At 51.2% G+C, this 21,435-nt stretch overlaps 4 protein-coding genes across 4 annotated transcripts; all 4 read left to right on the top strand.

Annotated features, from left to right (window-relative positions):
- Positions 1–1,160: 1,160 nt before the first annotated feature.
- LOC147602162 (putative G protein-coupled receptor 19) lies at positions 1,161–2,405 on the top strand. The gene has a single exon (XM_086758499.1). It carries the CDS (start codon positions 1,161–1,163, stop codon positions 2,403–2,405), a length of 1,245 nt encoding a protein of 414 aa, XP_086614625.1.
- Positions 2,406–7,244: 4,839 nt separating this feature from the next.
- LOC147602161 (putative G protein-coupled receptor 19) lies at positions 7,245–8,489 on the top strand. Its single transcript, XM_086758387.1, has one exon. The coding sequence runs from the start codon at positions 7,245–7,247 to the stop codon at positions 8,487–8,489; it is 1,245 nt and encodes a 414-aa protein (XP_086614513.1).
- Positions 8,490–13,329: 4,840 nt separating this feature from the next.
- LOC147602160 (putative G protein-coupled receptor 19) lies at positions 13,330–14,574 on the top strand. Its single transcript, XM_086758273.1, has one exon. The coding sequence runs from the start codon at positions 13,330–13,332 to the stop codon at positions 14,572–14,574; it is 1,245 nt and encodes a 414-aa protein (XP_086614399.1).
- Positions 14,575–19,418: 4,844 nt separating this feature from the next.
- Positions 19,419–20,663, top strand: LOC147602159 (putative G protein-coupled receptor 19). Its single transcript, XM_086758166.1, has one exon. The coding sequence runs from the start codon at positions 19,419–19,421 to the stop codon at positions 20,661–20,663; it is 1,245 nt and encodes a 414-aa protein (XP_086614292.1).
- The last annotated feature ends 772 nt before the right edge of the window (positions 20,664–21,435 follow it).

Below are 21,435 nucleotides of genomic sequence, written 5' to 3'. Positions count from 1 at the left end.
TCCCCCTGCAGCCCATGGAGGCCCACGGAGGAGCAGGGATCCACCTGCAGCCCGGGGAGGACCCCACGCCGGGGCAGGCGGATGCCCGACGGAGGCTGTGGCCCGTGGAGGGCCCGCGCTGGGGCGGCCGGTTCCTGAGGGACTGCACCCCGTGGAAAAGGACCCCACGCTGGAGCAGTTCATGAAGGCATGCAGCCCGTGGGAGGGACCCTAAGCTGCAGCAGGGCAAGAATGAGAGGAGTTCTTTTCCTAAGAGGAAGGAGAGGCCAAAACCAGCGTGGGCTGGACTGGCTGCAACCCACATTCCCTGTCCCCCACCCTGTGCTGCTCAGGGCAGAGGCGGTAGAGATACTCGGGAGTGAACTTAAGCCCCGGAAGAGGGGAGGAGTAGGGGGAAGTTTAAATTTTCACAGAACTGAAGTCCAGCCATATTTAGTTTCAGAAACTCTCAAACACAAGGTGTTTCCAAAACGAAATGTGTTTCCTAAGATCCCTGGCAGTCACCAACTGGATCGAACACAATTATCGTTAATAGTAACAGCTATGCATTACTGAATACTAGTCTAAAATGGATTAGTGGCGGGCTTCTGTATAACCAGTATGCTATGGTTGTGCCAACTGCAGTCTGCAATGGCCAGGATTCCACTGACCACAGCCCCAGAGCAGCTCAGACAGTAAAAGTCCAGTTCTTCAGATCTACTTCTGTCTCTCATTGCCTTACTTGGGGTTTAGTGTTGAATTAGTTTCCCCAAGTCTCTCACGTCTGGCCCCTACATGGTTGAATGACCCCTCCCTGTGCTTATCTTGACCCTCTGGAACCTTTTCTTATATTCTCTCTCCACCAGTCCCTCGGGGGGGTGGGGAAGGTGAGTGAATGACTGGTTAGAGCTTGGGCCCCAGAGAGTCTAAACTACGACAGTCTTTCAGAGGACAGAAATGCCTGTCCTAATGTAGCCAGGCCGTTAATAAAAAGCTGCAGGAAACTTATTGGCTTCTGTTCTACCCAATAGTCTCACTGTCTATTTCTGAACCGTTCCTCTGAAATCAATGTATACTACTTTAAATGACCTTTCATTGGTCATGGTAGATTTTTCACACCTACTTTTTCCATCAAACCTTTTCTCTTCTCTCTTTATGCAGCCTGAGCAAAAGACGCGGCCATGTTTGCCCACAGCGTGCAGAACAGCAGTGTTCCTTTCGTCCTCCCTACCTTCTTGCTCCTGCTGCAGAACAAGAGCTCCTCCGAAACCGCCATCCCGCCTGCTTCCTACAAGATGTCGGAGTCAGCCACAGGACCCAGCTCGGGTGGGAACCACACTGGTTTCCACTGTGGACTGAGCCCGGGGGAAATTGCAGCAGCCAGCACGGTTTTGGGAGCACTGTGGCTGGTCTCCATCTTTGGAAACTCCCTCGTTTGCTTAGTGGTCCACAGGAGCAGGAACACCAAATCCACCATCAACCTCTTTGTTGTCTCCATGGCTTGTGCAGACCTTCTCATCAGCGTCACAAGCGCACCCTTCATGCTGCTCCAGTTCACCTACGGCAGGTGGACGCTGGGAAATGGGCTGTGCAAGCTGGGAAGGTACATACAGTACCTCACCCCCGGAGTCCAGATACACGTGTTCCTCTCCATCTGCGTGGATCGATTCTATATTATCGCCTACCCGCTGAGGTTCAAAGTGTTTAGAAAGCAAGCCAAGAAAATTATTCTGGCCTCTTGGCTGTTTGACACCGTATTTGCATCACCGGTGTTCTTTTTCTACGGCTCCAACAGCGACGACCACTGCAACTTTTTTCTCCCCAGTTCTTGGGAAGGAGTCGTCTACACTATCAGCCAGCTCTTGGTGGAGTTTGTGATCCCGACCATCCTCATTATCTTCTTCTACCAGAAGATCATCAAGTACATTTGGAGAATAGGCACCAATGGCACAACTGTCAGGAGGACAATGAATATCATCCGGAGAACAAAGGTCAAAACCGTCAAGATGTTCTTCGTGCTAAGCCTGGAGTTTCTCCTGTCCTGGCTCCCTTTTTGCCTGGTACAGCTGTGGCACCCACAGGAAACAGATGTCAGAAAGAGCTCCTTGGTTTTCCTGGCCATCACCTGCATCTCTTTCAGTGCCTCAGCCTCTAAGCCCACCCTCTACTTCATGTATAAAGCAAGCTTCAGGAGAGGGGTGAAAGAATTTTTTTGCATGTTGGCCATGAAATACTATCCAAGCAACGCACACACCATCACCTCCAGTTCCAGGAGAGAAAAAAAAACTTCTGTTGGGATCGCAGATATCCCAGCTCCGGGCAAAACTGTCACCAGTGCTACCATCTGTGAAGCTTTTAACAGAGAAGCCAAGGAAAAAAATCTTGCCTGGCCTATTCCATCCAATCCCCCAAATACCTTTCTTTAGCTTCCTTTCAAACATTACTGTGTACCTCCAGAAGAAGGAGTTTTCTCTTGCTCTTCAACAAATGTATATTTGTAGATATTTAAGACAAGTTTTACATAAGAAAAAAAAGACATTGTGTTTTATTAAATGCCTTGATTTTCATGTGTCCAGTCTATTGCCTTTCAGTTAAATTCTGCTTTTTGGAACTGCTCTCTCTGAGTCAGCAGCAGAGTTTTTTTCCAGAACAGGAAGCCCTTACACTATCAGTATGCAGGGGAAAAGGGAAAGGAAAAACACTGCTTTTTATAATCCTTCCCTGTATGTTGGCCACCATGTAGAAATGCATAAGTCCACCCAAAGCCAGCTATACTTCCTTTGCTTGTGTCCCCATGAATACCATTGCCTTGGGGTTGTCCGTCTTGTTCAGACCCCACGGGTGAAATGTCCACACGAGGGCAATGCTGGCATCACTCTGAGCCCACTGGCGTCAGTGGTAAAATTCCCACTGCCCCGCTAGGGCCAGCTTCAGGCACGTGCTGAGAGCTTTTGCATCTTTGGCACTGTGCCTCTCCTGCCCTTGGTGCTGCTCTCCCCGCCTCCTCTCAAGCTGCTTCTGCACCCAGCTGGGTGCACCCACCCAGAAGCCAGAGCACAGCCATGGAGAAGACCTGCTCATCACAATGGGCCACGGCTGTACCAGGCAGCAGGGCCTCCTCACATCTTAACTTCAGTGTGTCCCCTGGCCTGGGTCCCTTCTTCTGAGCTACCACTGAGGCACCTGCAGCAAATAGTGAGTTCTCCCAAACAGGACCAGGAGAACAAGCTCTGCAGTCACACGCTCGCCTGATGGCATCCTCCATGGGTTCATGTGCTAAGAGGCCCCTCATAGGCATCCCAGAGGAGACAAGCTGCCAGGGAGCTGTGGCTGCAGGTGGAGCCAGCTCCTGCTGCTCTTTCTTTACCAGCACAGTGAGAAAACAACCCAATGGGACCAGCTGGGCCTTTGGTCCAGGTGGGAAGTGGAACAGCAATGACTGTGCCTGTTAGGCAACAGCAAGGAGAGGCAGGGCCTCTCTGCACCCCTCTGCAGAGGGGTGATGGTTGATGTGCTCATCAAAACCCAGATGCCTTTTGCGCATGTACACCTTGGGTCCATCAGCTTCACATATTTATTTGGAGGAGAATTTGCCTTACTCCTTTGGGGATGTAGGTCTCCTCCTCTCAGGAGGATGAGGTAACACCACTGTTAGTTTGCAGAAGCTCTATTTCAGGGCTTGCTCTGAAATGCAGGGCTGTGTCTAGCGTCTGTGAAGGTAAAAGAAAACTTTCTAAAAAGCAGATGGATTACTGATTGTGTTAGCATTAGCGGTGGTTGGGAGTCAGCAATGAGAGTCCCCGTTGCATGACTGCTCTGTGCTGCTTTAGAGAGGTAAACGCTGAGGGCCCCCAGGTTCCACTACTCTCCATCTTATAGCGAGCTGTTTGGCAGCTAACAGAGCCATCATCGCCTTTAAGCCCAGTTCCAACCTCTTCTCTTGCCTCATGCTCTATGATTTCTTGCCATTCACTACCCGGCCTCAGAGCCATCAAGGCTACGTTGTCAGTGCCAGACAAGCAACGCCTGTACAGGGAAGAGATGAAGAGAAGGAGGAAGGGCTGCAAGGGTCTGGCACGCTGTTGTAGTTCAGCCGCGATCAGGACCAGACTACACAGTCTCTCTCTCACTCCACCCTCCCCACCCTCCAGTGGGACAAAAGGGAGAATTGGTTAAAATAAAATAAATAATTGGAAAAATACGTGGGTTGAGATTGAACAAAAAGTAAATTTAACAGCAAAAACAGAAGAAAACAAAACACTGATGCAACACAAATACAGTATAATGGCTTACAACAAATCTCCACACCTAGTTCCTTCCAAGTAGCAGGAGGCTCCCCTCAGCACCCTCCTCACTTCTATACTGAGCATGATGTCAGAGGGGATGGAATAGCCCTTTGGCTAATTTGGGTAAATTAACCCCAGCTGGTAGCTAATTAGTTAATTGTCCCAGCTGGGTGCCCCAGCCATAGGGGCTACCAGCTCCAGTTCTCCACCCAGCTCAGGTGAATATTAACTCTATCCTAGCCAGAACCAGGACACAAGCAAAGAAGGGGATCTACTTGAAAGGAAAAGGAGGAAGGGGGGACTGTAAACTGAGCCATTGACGTCTGAAAACAACAGGGCTTGCACTCATCTGGTCACCCCCAAAGCCCTGCAAACCCGCACGTCATGTCAACAGAGGGCTCCTGAGCTCAGAAATTTGGCACATGCCAAGGCCAAGACAAGGTGACCGCCTCCCTTCCCAGACCTGGGCAAGGGCTTCTCTGTGACACAGCTCCGGGCAGAAGTTCCGTGTTCTGTCTTGGTGTCAGTTGCCTGTGGCAACTCTTCAGTTGCCTCTTGGGTCACCCACAGACCTGCAGGACCTTCAGGTCGCTCGAGGACAGGTTGCGCTAGACAGCCAGGCTCAACACGGTGAGCTGTGAAGAATCAGACGTGCTGCTTGGGAGGTGCTTGACCAAGGTAAGCACATCGACCCTCTCCCAGGGTTTTCTCCTGAGCACTACAGGTCCTACACAGCTGGCTGCAGTCACATCTAGTGACGGTTCAACCAACACAACCCGAGGCTCCACTGCTGAAAATCCCCCCACATCTCAGCTGCATGAGGACATTGCCACCCTCCCGCAGAATTTTCCTGCTCAGTCAACACTCTGCCCTTGATAACAAAGTCTTCTGCAGGGTCTGGGGGGAGGTTGTCAGGCCTCCTTGTTCCCAAGCTGACTGTGGGAAACGGCACCCTTGATGAGACAGTAACTAAGGTGGCAAGGACATGCGGGGACAGCGCTGATGTTCAGGATAGACTCTTGAAGGTGTGCAACGGCCGGCTCTTGATGAAAATTTCCTTGCTGTGGCAGGGCTGGGGAGCATTCACGGTGAGAAGCGCCCACTCAGCTCTGTGCCGGTCCTTCCACCGTGCTCATCTTTTGCCTGCCTTCAAATCCAGACCTCGATTACCTTCCACAGTTACATCCAGAAACAACAAGATTCAGGAATGTTAGGGATATCAACACCAGTGTTACTATTGATTGGATGGGAGCAGGCCTTGACTGCTGGTCTCCTTATCAATGCAGACGGTATTAGCCTGGAAAATACCACTTTGCGTTCCACTGCTCAGTATAAGAAACCCCTCCTTTGTCTACTTTCTTGACCAATTTAGGTCCGTTCAAGGGAGCAGGGACACTGTCGGTCTGGGGTTTGGACACTTCCACGGGCACCGGGAAGGTCATTTCTGGGATGAGAGGGGCATATTCCGCTCACGCAGTCTGCAGGTCACCAGCATTGCTGAAACTGCACCCCGATCTCTAGCTGTTAAGGGGACATTTATCTTGGTGTTGGGTTTCTGTAGCGGAGGGGACTACAGCGGTGGCTTCTGCGAGAAGCTGCTTGATGCTTCGCCTTTATCCAGTGGGCCTGGCCTGCTCCAGGGTGGGCTCACTGCTGCCTGCGGCTGAGCCAATTGGCAATAATGTATTTAAGAAAGGGAAGGGGATGTCTCCTGGAAGATCTCTACCGGAAGATCAGTGAAGAAGGAGAGGGAGAGGTGAAGTTGCTCCTGGCAAGATTCCCCTGCAGCCCGTGGTGCAGGCCATGGTGAGGCCGGCTGTCCCCCTGCAGCCCATGGAGGCCCACGGAGGAGCAGGGATCCACCTGCAGCCCGGGGAGGACCCCACGCCGGGGCAGGCGGATGCCCGACGGAGGCTGTGGCCCGTGGAGGGCCCGCGCTGGGGCGGCCGGTTCCTGAGGGACTGCACCCCGTGGAAAAGGACCCCACGCTGGAGCAGTTCATGAAGGCATGCAGCCCGTGGGAGGGACCCTAAGCTGCAGCAGGGCAAGAATGAGAGGAGTTCTTTTCCTAAGAGGAAGGAGAGGCCAAAACCAGCGTGGGCTGGACTGGCTGCAACCCACATTCCCTGTCCCCCACCCTGTGCTGCTCAGGGCAGAGGCGGTAGAGATACTCGGGAGTGAACTTAAGCCCCGGAAGAGGGGAGGAGTAGGGGGAAGTTTAAATTTTCACAGAACTGAAGTCCAGCCATATTTAGTTTCAGAAACTCTCAAACACAAGGTGTTTCCAAAACGAAATGTGTTTCCTAAGATCCCTGGCAGTCACCAACTGGATCGAACACAATTATCGTTAATAGTAACAGCTATGCATTACTGAATACTAGTCTAAAATGGATTAGTGGCGGGCTTCTGTATAACCAGTATGCTATGGTTGTGCCAACTGCAGTCTGCAATGGCCAGGATTCCACTGACCACAGCCCCAGAGCAGCTCAGACAGTAAAAGTCCAGTTCTTCAGATCTACTTCTGTCTCTCATTGCCTTACTTGGGGTTTAGTGTTGAATTAGTTTCCCCAAGTCTCTCACGTCTGGCCCCTACATGGTTGAATGACCCCTCCCTGTGCTTATCTTGACCCTCTGGAACCTTTTCTTATATTCTCTCTCCACCAGTCCCTCGGGGGGGTGGGGAAGGTGAGTGAATGACTGGTTAGAGCTTGGGCCCCAGAGAGTCTAAACTACGACAGTCTTTCAGAGGACAGAAATGCCTGTCCTAATGTAGCCAGGCCGTTAATAAAAAGCTGCAGGAAACTTATTGGCTTCTGTTCTACCCAATAGTCTCACTGTCTATTTCTGAACCGTTCCTCTGAAATCAATGTATACTACTTTAAATGACCTTTCATTGGTCATGGTAGATTTTTCACACCTACTTTTTCCATCAAACCTTTTCTCTTCTCTCTTTATGCAGCCTGAGCAAAAGACGCGGCCATGTTTGCCCACAGCGTGCAGAACAGCAGTGTTCCTTTCGTCCTCCCTACCTTCTTGCTCCTGCTGCAGAACAAGAGCTCCTCCGAAACCGCCATCCCGCCTGCTTCCTACAAGATGTCGGAGTCAGCCACAGGACCCAGCTCGGGTGGGAACCACACTGGTTTCCACTGTGGACTGAGCCCGGGGGAAATTGCAGCAGCCAGCACGGTTTTGGGAGCACTGTGGCTGGTCTCCATCTTTGGAAACTCCCTCGTTTGCTTAGTGGTCCACAGGAGCAGGAACACCAAATCCACCATCAACCTCTTTGTTGTCTCCATGGCTTGTGCAGACCTTCTCATCAGCGTCACAAGCGCACCCTTCATGCTGCTCCAGTTCACCTACGGCAGGTGGACGCTGGGAAATGGGCTGTGCAAGCTGGGAAGGTACATACAGTACCTCACCCCCGGAGTCCAGATACACGTGTTCCTCTCCATCTGCGTGGATCGATTCTATATTATCGCCTACCCGCTGAGGTTCAAAGTGTTTAGAAAGCAAGCCAAGAAAATTATTCTGGCCTCTTGGCTGTTTGACACCGTATTTGCATCACCGGTGTTCTTTTTCTACGGCTCCAACAGCGACGACCACTGCAACTTTTTTCTCCCCAGTTCTTGGGAAGGAGTCGTCTACACTATCAGCCAGCTCTTGGTGGAGTTTGTGATCCCGACCATCCTCATTATCTTCTTCTACCAGAAGATCATCAAGTACATTTGGAGAATAGGCACCAATGGCACAACTGTCAGGAGGACAATGAATATCATCCGGAGAACAAAGGTCAAAACCGTCAAGATGTTCTTCGTGCTAAGCCTGGAGTTTCTCCTGTCCTGGCTCCCTTTTTGCCTGGTACAGCTGTGGCACCCACAGGAAACAGATGTCAGAAAGAGCTCCTTGGTTTTCCTGGCCATCACCTGCATCTCTTTCAGTGCCTCAGCCTCTAAGCCCACCCTCTACTTCATGTATAAAGCAAGCTTCAGGAGAGGGGTGAAAGAATTTTTTTGCATGTTGGCCATGAAATACTATCCAAGCAACGCACACACCATCACCTCCAGTTCCAGGAGAGAAAAAAAAACTTCTGTTGGGATCGCAGATATCCCAGCTCCGGGCAAAACTGTCACCAGTGCTACCATCTGTGAAGCTTTTAACAGAGAAGCCAAGGAAAAAAATCTTGCCTGGCCTATTCCATCCAATCCCCCAAATACCTTTCTTTAGCTTCCTTTCAAACATTACTGTGTACCTCCAGAAGAAGGAGTTTTCTCTTGCTCTTCAACAAATGTATATTTGTAGATATTTAAGACAAGTTTTACATAAGAAAAAAAAGACATTGTGTTTTATTAAATGCCTTGATTTTCATGTGTCCAGTCTGTTGCCTTTCAGTTAAATTCTGCTTTTTGGAACTGCTCTCTCTGAGTCAGCAGCAGAGTTTTTTTCCAGAACAGGAAGCCCTTACACTATCAGTATGCAGGGGAAAAGGGAAAGGAAAAACACTGCTTTTTATAATCCTTCCCTGTATGTTGGCCACCATGTAGAAATGCATAAGTCCACCCAAAGCCAGCTATACTTCCTTTGCTTGTGTCCCCATGAATACCATTGCCTTGGGGTTGTCCGTCTTGTTCAGACCCCACGGGTGAAATGTCCACACGAGGGCAATGCTGGCATCACTCTGAGCCCACTGGCGTCAGTGGTAAAATTCCCACTGCCCCGCTAGGGCCAGCTTCAGGCACGTGCTGAGAGCTTTTGCATCTTTGGCACTGTGCCTCTCCTGCCCTTGGTGCTGCTCTCCCCGCCTCCTCTCAAGCTGCTTCTGCACCCAGCTGGGTGCACCCACCCAGAAGCCAGAGCACGGCCATGGAGAAGACCTGCTCATCACAATGGGCCACGGCTGTACCAGGCAGCAGGGCCTCCTCACATCTTAACTTCAGTGTGTCCCCTGGCCTGGGTCCCTTCTTCTGAGCTACCACTGAGGCACCTGCAGCAAATAGTGAGTTCTCCCAAACAGGACCAGGAGAACAAGCTCTGCAGTCACACGCTCGCCTGATGGCATCCTCCACGGGTTCATGTGCTAAGAGGCCCCTCATAGGCATCCCAGAGGAGACAAGCTGCCAGGGAGCTGTGGCTGCAGGTGGAGCCAGCTCCTGCTGCTCTTTCTTTACCAGCACAGTGAGAAAACAACCCAATGGGACCAGCTGGGCCTTTGGTCCAGGTGGGAAGTGGAACAGCAATGACTGTGCCTGTTAGGCAACAGCAAGGAGAGGCAGGGCCTCTCTGCACCCCTCTGCAGAGGGGTGATGGTTGATGTGCTCATCAAAACCCAGATGCCTTTTGCGCATGTACACCTTGGGTCCACCAGCTTCACATATTTATTTGGAGGAGAATTTGCCTTGCTCCTTTGGGGATGTAGGTCTCCTCCTCTCAGGAGGATGCGGTGACACCACTGTTAGTTTGCAGAAGCTCTATTTCAGGGCTTGCTCTGAAATGCAGGACTGTGTCTAGCGTCTGTGAAGGTAAAAGAAAACTTTCTAAAAAGCAGATGGATTACTGATTGTGTTAGCATTAGCGGTGGTTGGGAGTCAGCAATGAGAGTCCCCGTTGCATGACTGCTCTGTGCTGCTTTAGAGAAGTAAACGCTGAGGGCCCCCAGGTTCCACTACTCTCCATCTTATAGCGAGCTGTTTGGCAGCTAACAGAGCCATCATCGCCTTTAAGCCCAGTTCCAACCTCTTCTCTTGACTCATGCTCTATGATTTCTTGCCATTCACTACCCGGCCTCAGAGCCATCAAGGCTACGTTGTCAGTGCCAGACAAGCAACGCCTGTACAGGGAAGAGATGAAGAGAAGGAGGAAGGGCTGCAAGGGTCTGGCACGCTGTTGTAGTTCAGCCGCGATCAGGACCAGACTACACAGTCTCTCTCTCACTCCACCCTCCCCACCCTCCAGTGGGACAAAAGGGAGAATTGGTTAAAATAAAATAAATAATTGGAAAAATACGTGGGTTGAGATTGAACAAAAAGTAAATTTAACAGCAAAAACAGAAGAAAACAAAACACTGATGCAACACAAATACAGTATAATGGCTTACAACAAATCTCCACACCTAGTTCCTTCCAAGTAGCAGGAGGCTCCCCTCAGCACCCTCCTCACTTCTATACTGAGCATGATGTCAGAGGGGATGGAATAGCCCTTTGGCTAATTTGGGTAAATTAACCCCAGCTGGTAGCTAATTAGTTAATTGTCCCAGCTGGGTGCCCCAGCCATAGGGGCTACCAGCTCCAGTTCTCCACCCAGCTCAGGTGAATATTAACTCTATCCTAGCCAGAACCAGGACACAAGCAAAGAAGGGGATCTACTTGAAAGGAAAAGGAGGAAGGGGGGACTGTAAACTGAGCCATTGACGTCTGAAAACAACAGGGCTTGCACTCATCTGGTCACCCCCAAAGCCCTGCAAACCCGCACGTCATGTCAACAGAGGGCTCCTGAGCTCAGAAATTTGGCACATGCCAAGGCCAAGACAAGGTGACCGCCTCCCTTCCCAGACCTGGGCAAGGGCTTCTCTGTGACACAGCTCCGGGCAGAAGTTCCGTGTTCTGTCTTGGTGTCAGTTGCCTGTGGCAACTCTTCAGTTGCCTCTTGGGTCACCCACAGACCTGCAGGACCTTCAGGTCGCTCGAGGACAGGTTGCGCTAGACAGCCAGGCTCAACACGGTGAGCTGTGAAGAATCAGACGTGCTGCTTGGGAGGTGCTTGACCAAGGTAAGCACATCGACCCTCTCCCAGGGTTTTCTCCTGAGCACTACAGGTCCTACACAGCTGGCTGCAGTCACATCTAGTGACGGTTCAACCAACACAACCCGAGGCTCCACTGCTGAAAATCCCCCCACATCTCAGCTGCATGAGGACATTGCCACCCTCCCGCAGAATTTTCCTGCTCAATCAACACTCTGCCCTTGATAACAAAGTCTTCTGCAGGGTCTGGGGGGAGGTTGTCAGGCCTCCTTGTTCCCAAGCTGACTGAGGGAAACGGCACCCTTGATGGGACAGGTAACTAAGGTGGCAAGGACATGCGGGGACAGCGCTGATGTTCAGGATAGACTCTTGAAGGTGTGCAACGGCCGGCTCTTGATGAAAATTTCCTTGCTGTGGCAGGGCTGGGGAGCATTCACGGTGAGAAGCGCCCACTCAGCTCTGTGCCGGTCCTTCCACCGTGCTCATCTTTTGCCTGCCTTCAAATCCAGACCTCGATTACCTTCCACAGTTACATCCAGAAACAACAAGATTCAGGGATGTTAGGGATATCAACACCAGTGTTACTATTGATTGGATGGGAGCAGGCCTTGACTGCTGGTCTCCTTATCAATGCAGACGGTATTAGCCTGGAAAATACCACTTTGCGTTCCACTGCTCAGTATAAGAAACCCCTCCTTTGTCTACTTTCTTGACCAATTTAGGTCCGTTCAAGGGAGCAGGGACACTGTCGGTCTGGGGTTTGGACACTTCCACGGGCACCGGGAAGGTCATTTCTGGGATGAGAGGGGCATATTCCGCTCACGCAGTCTGCAGGTCACCAGCATTGCTGAAACTGCACCCCGATCTCTAGCTGTTAAGGGGACATTTATCTTGGTGTTGGGTTTCTGTAGCGGAGGGGACTACAGCGGTGGCTTCTGCGAGAAGCTGCTTGATGCTTCGCCTTTATCCAGTGGGCCTGGCCTGCTCCAGGGTGGGCTCACTGCTGCCTGCGGCTGAGCCAATTGGCAATAATGTATTTAAGAAAGGGAAGGGGATGTCTCCTGGAAGATCTCTACCGGAAGATCAGTGAAGAAGGAGAGGGAGAGGTGAAGTTGCTCCTGGCAAGATTCCCCTGCAGCCCGTGGTGCAGGCCATGGTGAGGCCGGCTGTCCCCCTGCAGCCCATGGAGGCCCACGGAGGAGCAGGGATCCACCTGCAGCCCGGGGAGGACCCCACGCCGGGGCAGGCGGATGCCCGACGGAGGCTGTGGCCCGTGGAGGGCCCGCGCTGGGGCGGCCGGTTCCTGAGGGACTGCACCCCGTGGAAAAGGACCCCACGCTGGAGCAGTTCATGAAGGCATGCAGCCCGTGGGAGGGACCCTAAGCTGCAGCAGGGCAAGAATGAGAGGAGTTCTTTTCCTAAGAGGAAGGAGAGGCCAAAACCAGCGTGGGCTGGACTGGCTGCAACCCACATTCCCTGTCCCCCACCCTGTGCTGCTCAGGGCAGAGGCGGTAGAGATACTCGGGAGTGAACTTAAGCCCCGGAAGAGGGGAGGAGTAGGGGGAAGTTTAAATTTTCACAGAACTGAAGTCCAGCCATATTTAGTTTCAGAAACTCTCAAACACAAGGTGTTTCCAAAACGAAATGTGTTTCCTAAGATCCCTGGCAGTCACCAACTGGATCGAACACAATTATCGTTAATAGTAACAGCTATGCATTACTGAATACTAGTCTAAAATGGATTAGTGGCGGGCTTCTGTATAACCAGTATGCTATGGTTGTGCCAACTGCAGTCTGCAATGGCCAGGATTCCACTGACCACAGCCCCAGAGCAGCTCAGACAGTAAAAGTCCAGTTCTTCAGATCTACTTCTGTCTCTCATTGCCTTACTTGGGGTTTAGTGTTGAATTAGTTTCCCCAAGTCTCTCACGTCTGGCCCCTACATGGTTGAATGACCCCTCCCTGTGCTTATCTTGACCCTCTGGAACCTTTTCTTATATTCTCTCTCCACCAGTCCCTCGGGGGGGTGGGGAAGGTGAGTGAATGACTGGTTAGAGCTTGGGCCCCAGAGAGTCTAAACTACGACAGTCTTTCAGAGGACAGAAATGCCTGTCCTAATGTAGCCAGGCCGTTAATAAAAAGCTGCAGGAAACTTATTGGCTTCTGTTCTACCCAATAGTCTCACTGTCTATTTCTGAACCGTTCCTCTGAAATCAATGTATACTACTTTAAATGACCTTTCATTGGTCATGGTAGATTTTTCACACCTACTTTTTCCATCAAACCTTTTCTCTTCTCTCTTTATGCAGCCTGAGCAAAAGACGCGGCCATGTTTGCCCACAGCGTGCAGAACAGCAGTGTTCCTTTCGTCCTCCCTACCTTCTTGCTCCTGCTGCAGAACAAGAGCTCCTCCGAAACCGCCATCCCGCCTGCTTCCTACAAGATGTCGGAGTCAGCCACAGGACCCAGCTCGGGTGGGAACCACACTGGTTTCCACTGTGGACTGAGCCCGGGGGAAATTGCAGCAGCCAGCACGGTTTTGGGAGCACTGTGGCTGGTCTCCATCTTTGGAAACTCCCTCGTTTGCTTAGTGGTCCACAGGAGCAGGAACACCAAATCCACCATCAACCTCTTTGTTGTCTCCATGGCTTGTGCAGACCTTCTCATCAGCGTCACAAGCGCACCCTTCATGCTGCTCCAGTTCACCTACGGCAGGTGGACGCTGGGAAATGGGCTGTGCAAGCTGGGAAGGTACATACAGTACCTCACCCCCGGAGTCCAGATACACGTGTTCCTCTCCATCTGCGTGGATCGATTCTATATTATCGCCTACCCGCTGAGGTTCAAAGTGTTTAGAAAGCAAGCCAAGAAAATTATTCTGGCCTCTTGGCTGTTTGACACCGTATTTGCATCACCGGTGTTCTTTTTCTACGGCTCCAACAGCGACGACCACTGCAACTTTTTTCTCCCCAGTTCTTGGGAAGGAGTCGTCTACACTATCAGCCAGCTCTTGGTGGAGTTTGTGATCCCGACCATCCTCATTATCTTCTTCTACCAGAAGATCATCAAGTACATTTGGAGAATAGGCACCAATGGCACAACTGTCAGGAGGACAATGAATATCATCCGGAGAACAAAGGTCAAAACCGTCAAGATGTTCTTCGTGCTAAGCCTGGAGTTTCTCCTGTCCTGGCTCCCTTTTTGCCTGGTACAGCTGTGGCACCCGCAGGAAACAGATGTCAGAAAGAGCTCCTTGGTTTTCCTGGCCATCACCTGCATCTCTTTCAGTGCCTCAGCCTCTAAGCCCACCCTCTACTTCATGTATAAAGCAAGCTTCAGGAGAGGGGTGAAAGAATTTTTTTGCATGTTGGCCATGAAATACTATCCAAGCAACGCACACACCATCACCTCCAGTTCCAGGAGAGAAAAAAAAACTTCTGTTGGCATCGCAGATATCCCAGCTCCGGGCAAAACTGTCACCAGTGCTACCATCTGTGAAGCTTTTAACAGAGAAGCCAAGGAAAAAAATCTTGCCTGGCCTATTCCATCCAATCCCCCAAATACCTTTCTTTAGCTTCCTTTCAAACATTACTGTGTACCTCCAGAAGAAGGAGTTTTCTCTTGCTCTTCAACAAATGTATATTTGTAGATATTTAAGACAAGTTTTACATAAGAAAAAAAAGACATTGTGTTTTATTAAATGCCTTGATTTTCATGTGTCCAGTCTGTTGCCTTTCAGTTAAATTCTGCTTTTTGGAACTGCTCTCTCTGAGTCAGCAGCAGAGTTTTTTTCCAGAACAGGAAGCCCTTACACTATCAGTATGCAGGGGAAAAGGGAAAGGAAAAACACTGCTTTTTATAATCCTTCCCTGTATGTTGGCCACCATGTAGAAATGCATAAGTCCACCCAAAGCCAGCTATACTTCCTTTGCTTGTGTCCCCATGAATACCATTGCCTTGGGGTTGTCCGTCTTGTTCAGACCCCACGGGTGAAATGTCCACACGAGGGCAATGCTGGCATCACTCTGAGCCCACTGGCGTCAGTGGTAAAATTCCCACTGCCCCGCTAGGGCCAGCTTCAGGCACGTGCTGAGAGCTTTTGCATCTTTGGCACTGTGCCTCTCCTGCCCTTGGTGCTGCTCTCCCCGCCTCCTCTCAAGCTGCTTCTGCACCCAGCTGGGTGCACCCACCCAGAAGCCAGAGCACGGCCATGGAGAAGACCTGCTCATCACAATGGGCCACGGCTGTACCAGGCAGCAGGGCCTCCTCACATCTTAACTTCAGTGTGTCCCCTGGCCTGGGTCCCTTCTTCTGAGCTACCACTGAGGCACCTGCAGCAAATAGTGAGTTCTCCCAAACAGGACCAGGAGAACAAGCTCTGCAGTCACACGCTCGCCTGATGGCATCCTCCACGGGTTCATGTGCTAAGAGGCCCCTCATAGGCATCCCAGAGGAGACAAGCTGCCAGGGAGCTGTGGCTGCAGGTGGAGCCAGCTCCTGCTGCTCTTTCTTTGCCAGCACAGTGAGAAAACAACCCAATGGGACCAGCTGGGCCTTTGGTCCAGGTGGGAAGTGGAACAGCAATGACTGTGCCTGTTAGGCAACAGCAAGGAGAGGCAGGGCCTCTCTGCACCCCTCTGCAGAGGGGTGATGGTTGATGTGCTCATCAAAACCCAGATGCCTTTTGCGCATGTACACCTTGGGTCCACCAGCTTCACATATTTATTTGGAGGAGAATTTGCCTTGCTCCTTTGGGGATGTAGGTCTCCTCCTCTCAGGAGGATGCGGTGACACCACTGTTAGTTTGCAGAAGCTCTATTTCAGGGCTTGCTCTGAAATGCAGGACTGTGTCTAGCGTCTGTGAAGGTAAAAGAAAACTTTCTAAAAAGCAGATGGATTACTGATTGTGTTAGCATTAGCGGTGGTTGGGAGTCAGCAATGAGAGTCCCCGTTGCATGACTGCTCTGTGCTGCTTTAGAGAAGTAAACGCTGAGGGCCCCCAGGTTCCACTACTCTCCATCTTATAGCGAGCTGTTTGGCAGCTAACAGAGCCATCATCGCCTTTAAGCCCAGTTCCAACCTCTTCTCTTGACTCATGCTCTATGATTTCTTGCCATTCACTACCCGGCCTCAGAGCCATCAAGGCTACGTTGTCAGTGCCAGACAAGCAACGCCTGTACAGGGAAGAGATGAAGAGAAGGAGGAAGGGCTGCAAGGGTCTGGCACGCTGTTGTAGTTCAGCCGCGATCAGGACCAGACTACACAGTCTCTCTCTCACTCCACCCTCCCCACCCTCCAGTGGGACAAAAGGGAGAATTGGTTAAAATAAAATAAATAATTGGAAAAATACGTGGGTTGAGATTGAACAAAAAGTAAATTTAACAGCAAAAACAGAAGAAAACAAAACACTGATGCAACACAAATACAGTATAATGGCTTACAACAAATCTCCACACCTAGTTCCTTCCAAGTAGCAGGAGGCTCCCCTCAGCACCCTCCTCACTTCTATACTGAGCATGATGTCAGAGGGGATGGAATAGCCCTTTGGCTAATTTGGGTAAATTAACCCCAGCTGGTAGCTAATTAGTTAATTGTCCCAGCTGGGTGCCCCAGCCATAGGGGCTACCAGCTCCAGTTCTCCACCCAGCTCAGGTGAATATTAACTCTATCCTAGCCAGAACCAGGACACAAGCAAAGAAGGGGATCTACTTGAAAGGAAAAGGAGGAAGGGGGGACTGTAAACTGAGCCATTGACGTCTGAAAACAACAGGGCTTGCACTCATCTGGTCACCCCCAAAGCCCTGCAAACCCGCACGTCATGTCAACAGAGGGCTCCTGAGCTCAGAAATTTGGCACATGCCAAGGCCAAGACAAGGTGACCGCCTCCCTTCCCAGACCTGGGCAAGGGCTTCTCTGTGACACAGCTCCGGGCAGAAGTTCCGTGTTCTGTCTTGGTGTCAGTTGCCTGTGGCAACTCTTCAGTTGCCTCTTGGGTCACCCACAGACCTGCAGGACCTTCAGGTCGCTCGAGGACAGGTTGCGCTAGACAGCCAGGCTCAACACGGTGAGCTGTGAAGAATCAGACGTGCTGCTTGGGAGGTGCTTGACCAAGGTAAGCACATCGACCCTCTCCCAGGGTTTTCTCCTGAGCACTACAGGTCCTACACAGCTGGCTGCAGTCACATCTAGTGACGGTTCAACCAACACAACCCGAGGCTCCACTGCTGAAAATCCCCCCACATCTCAGCTGCATGAGGACATTGCCACCCTCCCGCAGAATTTTCCTGCTCAATCAACACTCTGCCCTTGATAACAAAGTCTTCTGCAGGGTCTGGGGGGAGGTTGTCAGGCCTCCTTGTTCCCAAGCTGACTGAGGGAAACGGCACCCTTGATGGGACAGGTAACTAAGGTGGCAAGGACATGCGGGGACAGCGCTGATGTTCAGGATAGACTCTTGAAGGTGTGCAACGGCCGGCTCTTGATGAAAATTTCCTTGCTGTGGCAGGGCTGGGGAGCATTCACGGTGAGAAGCGCCCACTCAGCTCTGTGCCGGTCCTTCCACCGTGCTCATCTTTTGCCTGCCTTCAAATCCAGACCTCGATTACCTTCCACAGTTACATCCAGAAACAACAAGATTCAGGGATGTTAGGGATATCAACACCAGTGTTACTATTGATTGGATGGGAGCAGGCCTTGACTGCTGGTCTCCTTATCAATGCAGACGGTATTAGCCTGGAAAATACCACTTTGCGTTCCACTGCTCAGTATAAGAAACCCCTCCTTTGTCTACTTTCTTGACCAATTTAGGTCCGTTCAAGGGAGCAGGGACACTGTCGGTCTGGGGTTTGGACACTTCCACGGGCACCGGGAAGGTCATTTCTGGGATGAGAGGGGCATATTCCGCTCACGCAGTCTGCAGGTCACCAGCATTGCTGAAACTGCACCCCGATCTCTAGCTGTTAAGGGGACATTTATCTTGGTGTTGGGTTTCTGTAGCGGAGGGGACTACAGCGGTGGCTTCTGCGAGAAGCTGCTTGATGCTTCGCCTTTATCCAGTGGGCCTGGCCTGCTCCAGGGTGGGCTCACTGCTGCCTGCGGCTGAGCCAATTGGCAATAATGTATTTAAGAAAGGGAAGGGGATGTCTCCTGGAAGATCTCTACCGGAAGATCAGTGAAGAAGGAGAGGGAGAGGTGAAGTTGCTCCTGGCAAGATTCCCCTGCAGCCCGTGGTGCAGGCCATGGTGAGGCCGGCTGTCCCCCTGCAGCCCATGGAGGCCCACGGAGGAGCAGGGATCCACCTGCAGCCCGGGGAGGACCCCACGCCGGGGCAGGCGGATGCCCGACGGAGGCTGTGGCCCGTGGAGGGCCCGCGCTGGGGCGGCCGGTTCCTGAGGGACTGCACCCCGTGGAAAAGGACCCCACGCTGGAGCAGTTCATGAAGGCATGCAGCCCGTGGGAGGGACCCTAAGCTGCAGCAGGGCAAGAATGAGAGGAGTTCTTTTCCTAAGAGGAAGGAGAGGCCAAAACCAGCGTGGGCTGGACTGGCTGCAACCCACATTCCCTGTCCCCCACCCTGTGCTGCTCAGGGCAGAGGCGGTAGAGATACTCGGGAGTGAACTTAAGCCCCGGAAGAGGGGAGGAGTAGGGGGAAGTTTAAATTTTCACAGAACTGAAGTCCAGCCATATTTAGTTTCAGAAACTCTCAAACACAAGGTGTTTCCAAAACGAAATGTGTTTCCTAAGATCCCTGGCAGTCACCAACTGGATCGAACACAATTATCGTTAATAGTAACAGCTATGCATTACTGAATACTAGTCTAAAATGGATTAGTGGCGGGCTTCTGTATAACCAGTATGCTATGGTTGTGCCAACTGCAGTCTGCAATGGCCAGGATTCCACTGACCACAGCCCCAGAGCAGCTCAGACAGTAAAAGTCCAGTTCTTCAGATCTACTTCTGTCTCTCATTGCCTTACTTGGGGTTTAGTGTTGAATTAGTTTCCCCAAGTCTCTCACGTCTGGCCCCTACATGGTTGAATGACCCCTCCCTGTGCTTATCTTGACCCTCTGGAACCTTTTCTTATATTCTCTCTCCACCAGTCCCTCGGGGGTGGGGGTTGGGAAGGTGAGTGAATGACTGGTTAGAGCTTGGGCCCCAGAGAGTCTAAACTACGACAGTCTTTCAGAGGACAGAAATGCCTGTCCTAATGTAGCCAGGCCATTAATAAAAAGCTGCAGGAAACTTATTGGCTTCTGTTCTACCCAATAGTCTCACTGTCTATTTCTGAACCGTTCCTCTGAAATCAATGTATACTTCTTTAAATGACCTTTCATTGGTCATGGTAGATTTTTCACACCTACTTTTTCCATCAAACCTTTTCTCTTCTCTCTTTATGCAGCCTGAGCAAAAGACGCGGCCATGTTTGCCCACAGCGTGCAGAACAGCAGTGTTCCTTTCGTCCTCCCTACCTTCTTGCTCCTGCTGCAGAACAAGAGCTCCTCCGAAACCGCCATCCCGCCTGCTTCCTACAAGATGTCGGAGTCAGCCACAGGACCCAGCTCGGGTGGGAACCACACTGGTTTCCACTGTGGACTGAGCCCGGGGGAAATTGCAGCAGCCAGCACGGTTTTGGGAGCACTGTGGCTGGTCTCCGTCTTTGGAAACTCCCTCGTTTGCTTAGTGGTCCACAGGAGCAGGAACACCAAATCCACCATCAACCTCTTTGTTGTCTCCATGGCTTGTGCAGACCTTCTCATCAGCGTCACAAGCGCACCCTTCATGCTGCTCCAGTTCACCTACGGCAGGTGGACGCTGGGAAATGGGCTGTGCAAGCTGGGAAGGTACATACAGTACCTCACCCCCGGAGTCCAGATACACGTGTTCCTCTCCATCTGCGTGGATCGATTCTATATTATCGCCTACCCGCTGAGGTTCAAAGTGTTTAGAAAGCAAGCCAAGAAAATTATTCTGGCCTCTTGGCTGTTTGACACCGTATTTGCATCACCGGTGTTCTTTTTCTACGGCTCCAACAGCGACGACCACTGCAACTTTTTTCTCCCCAGTTCTTGGGAAGGAGTCGTCTACACTATCAGCCAGCTCTTGGTGGAGTTTGTGATCCCGACCATCCTCATTATCTTCTTCTACCAGAAGATCATCAAGTACATTTGGAGAATAGGCACCAATGGCACAACTGTCAGGAGGACAATGAATATCATCCGGAGAACAAAGGTCAAAACCGTCAAGATGTTCTTCGTGCTAAGCCTGGAGTTTCTCCTGTCCTGGCTCCCTTTTTGCCTGGTACAGCTGTGGCACCCACAGGAAACAGATGTCAGAAAGAGCTCCTTGGTTTTCCTGGCCATCACCTGCATCTCTTTCAGTGCCTCAGCCTCTAAGCCCACCCTCTACTTCATGTATAAAGCAAGCTTCAGGAGAGGGGTGAAAGAATTTTTTTGCATGTTGGCCATGAAATACTATCCAAGCAACGCACACACCATCACCTCCAGTTCCAGGAGAGAAAAAAAAACTTCTGTTGGGATCGCAGATATCCCAGCTCCGGGCAAAACTGTCACCAGTGCCACCATCTGTGGAGCTTTTAACAGAGAAGCCAAGGAAAAAAATCTTGCCTGGCCTATTCCATCCAATCCCCCAAATACCTTTCTTTAGCTTCCTTTCAAACATTACTGTGTACCTCCAGAAGAAGGAGTTTTCTCTTGCTCTTCAACAAATGTATATTTGTAGATATTTAAGACAAGTTTTACATAAGAAAAAAAAGACATTGTGTTTTATTAAATGCCTTGATTTTCATGTGTCCAGTCTGTTGCCTTTCAGTTAAATTCTGCTTTTTGGAACTGCTCTCTCTGAGTCAGCAGCAGAGTTTTTTTCCAGAACAGGAAGCCCTTACACTATCAGTATGCAGGGGAAAAGGGAAAGGCAAAACACTGCTTTTTATAATCCTTCCCTGTATGTTGGCCACCATGTAGAAATGCATAAGTCCACCCAAAGCCAGCTATACTTCCTTTGCTTGTGTCCCCATGAATACCATTGCCTTGGGGTTGTCCGTCTTGTTCAGACCCCACGGGTGAAATGTCCACACGAGGGCAATGCTGGCATCACTCTGAGCCCACTGGCGTCAGTGGTAAAATTCCCACTGCCCCGCTAGGGCCAGCTTCAGGCACGTGCTGAGAGCTTTTGCATCTTTGGCACTGTGCCTCTCCAGACGTCTCCTGCCCTTGGTGCTGCTCTCCCCGCCTCCTCTCAAGCTGCTTCTGCACCCAGCTGGGTGCACCCACCCAGAAGCCAGAGCACGGCCACGGAGAAGACCTGCTCATCACAATGGGCCACGGCTGTACCAGGCAGCAGGGCCTCCTCACATCTTAACTTCAGTGTGTCCCCTGGCCTGGGTCCCTTCTTCTGAGCTACCACTGAGGCACCTGCA

The sequence above is a fragment of the Chlamydotis macqueenii genome, chromosome 1 (genome assembly GCF_036417535.1).
Source record: "Chlamydotis macqueenii isolate bChlMac1 chromosome 1, bChlMac1.mat, whole genome shotgun sequence".
Classification (NCBI taxonomy): Eukaryota; Metazoa; Chordata; class Aves; order Otidiformes; family Otididae; genus Chlamydotis; species Chlamydotis macqueenii.
The sequence above is the reverse complement of the archived record's forward strand: the minus strand, read 5'-3'. Positions and strand labels throughout refer to the sequence as shown.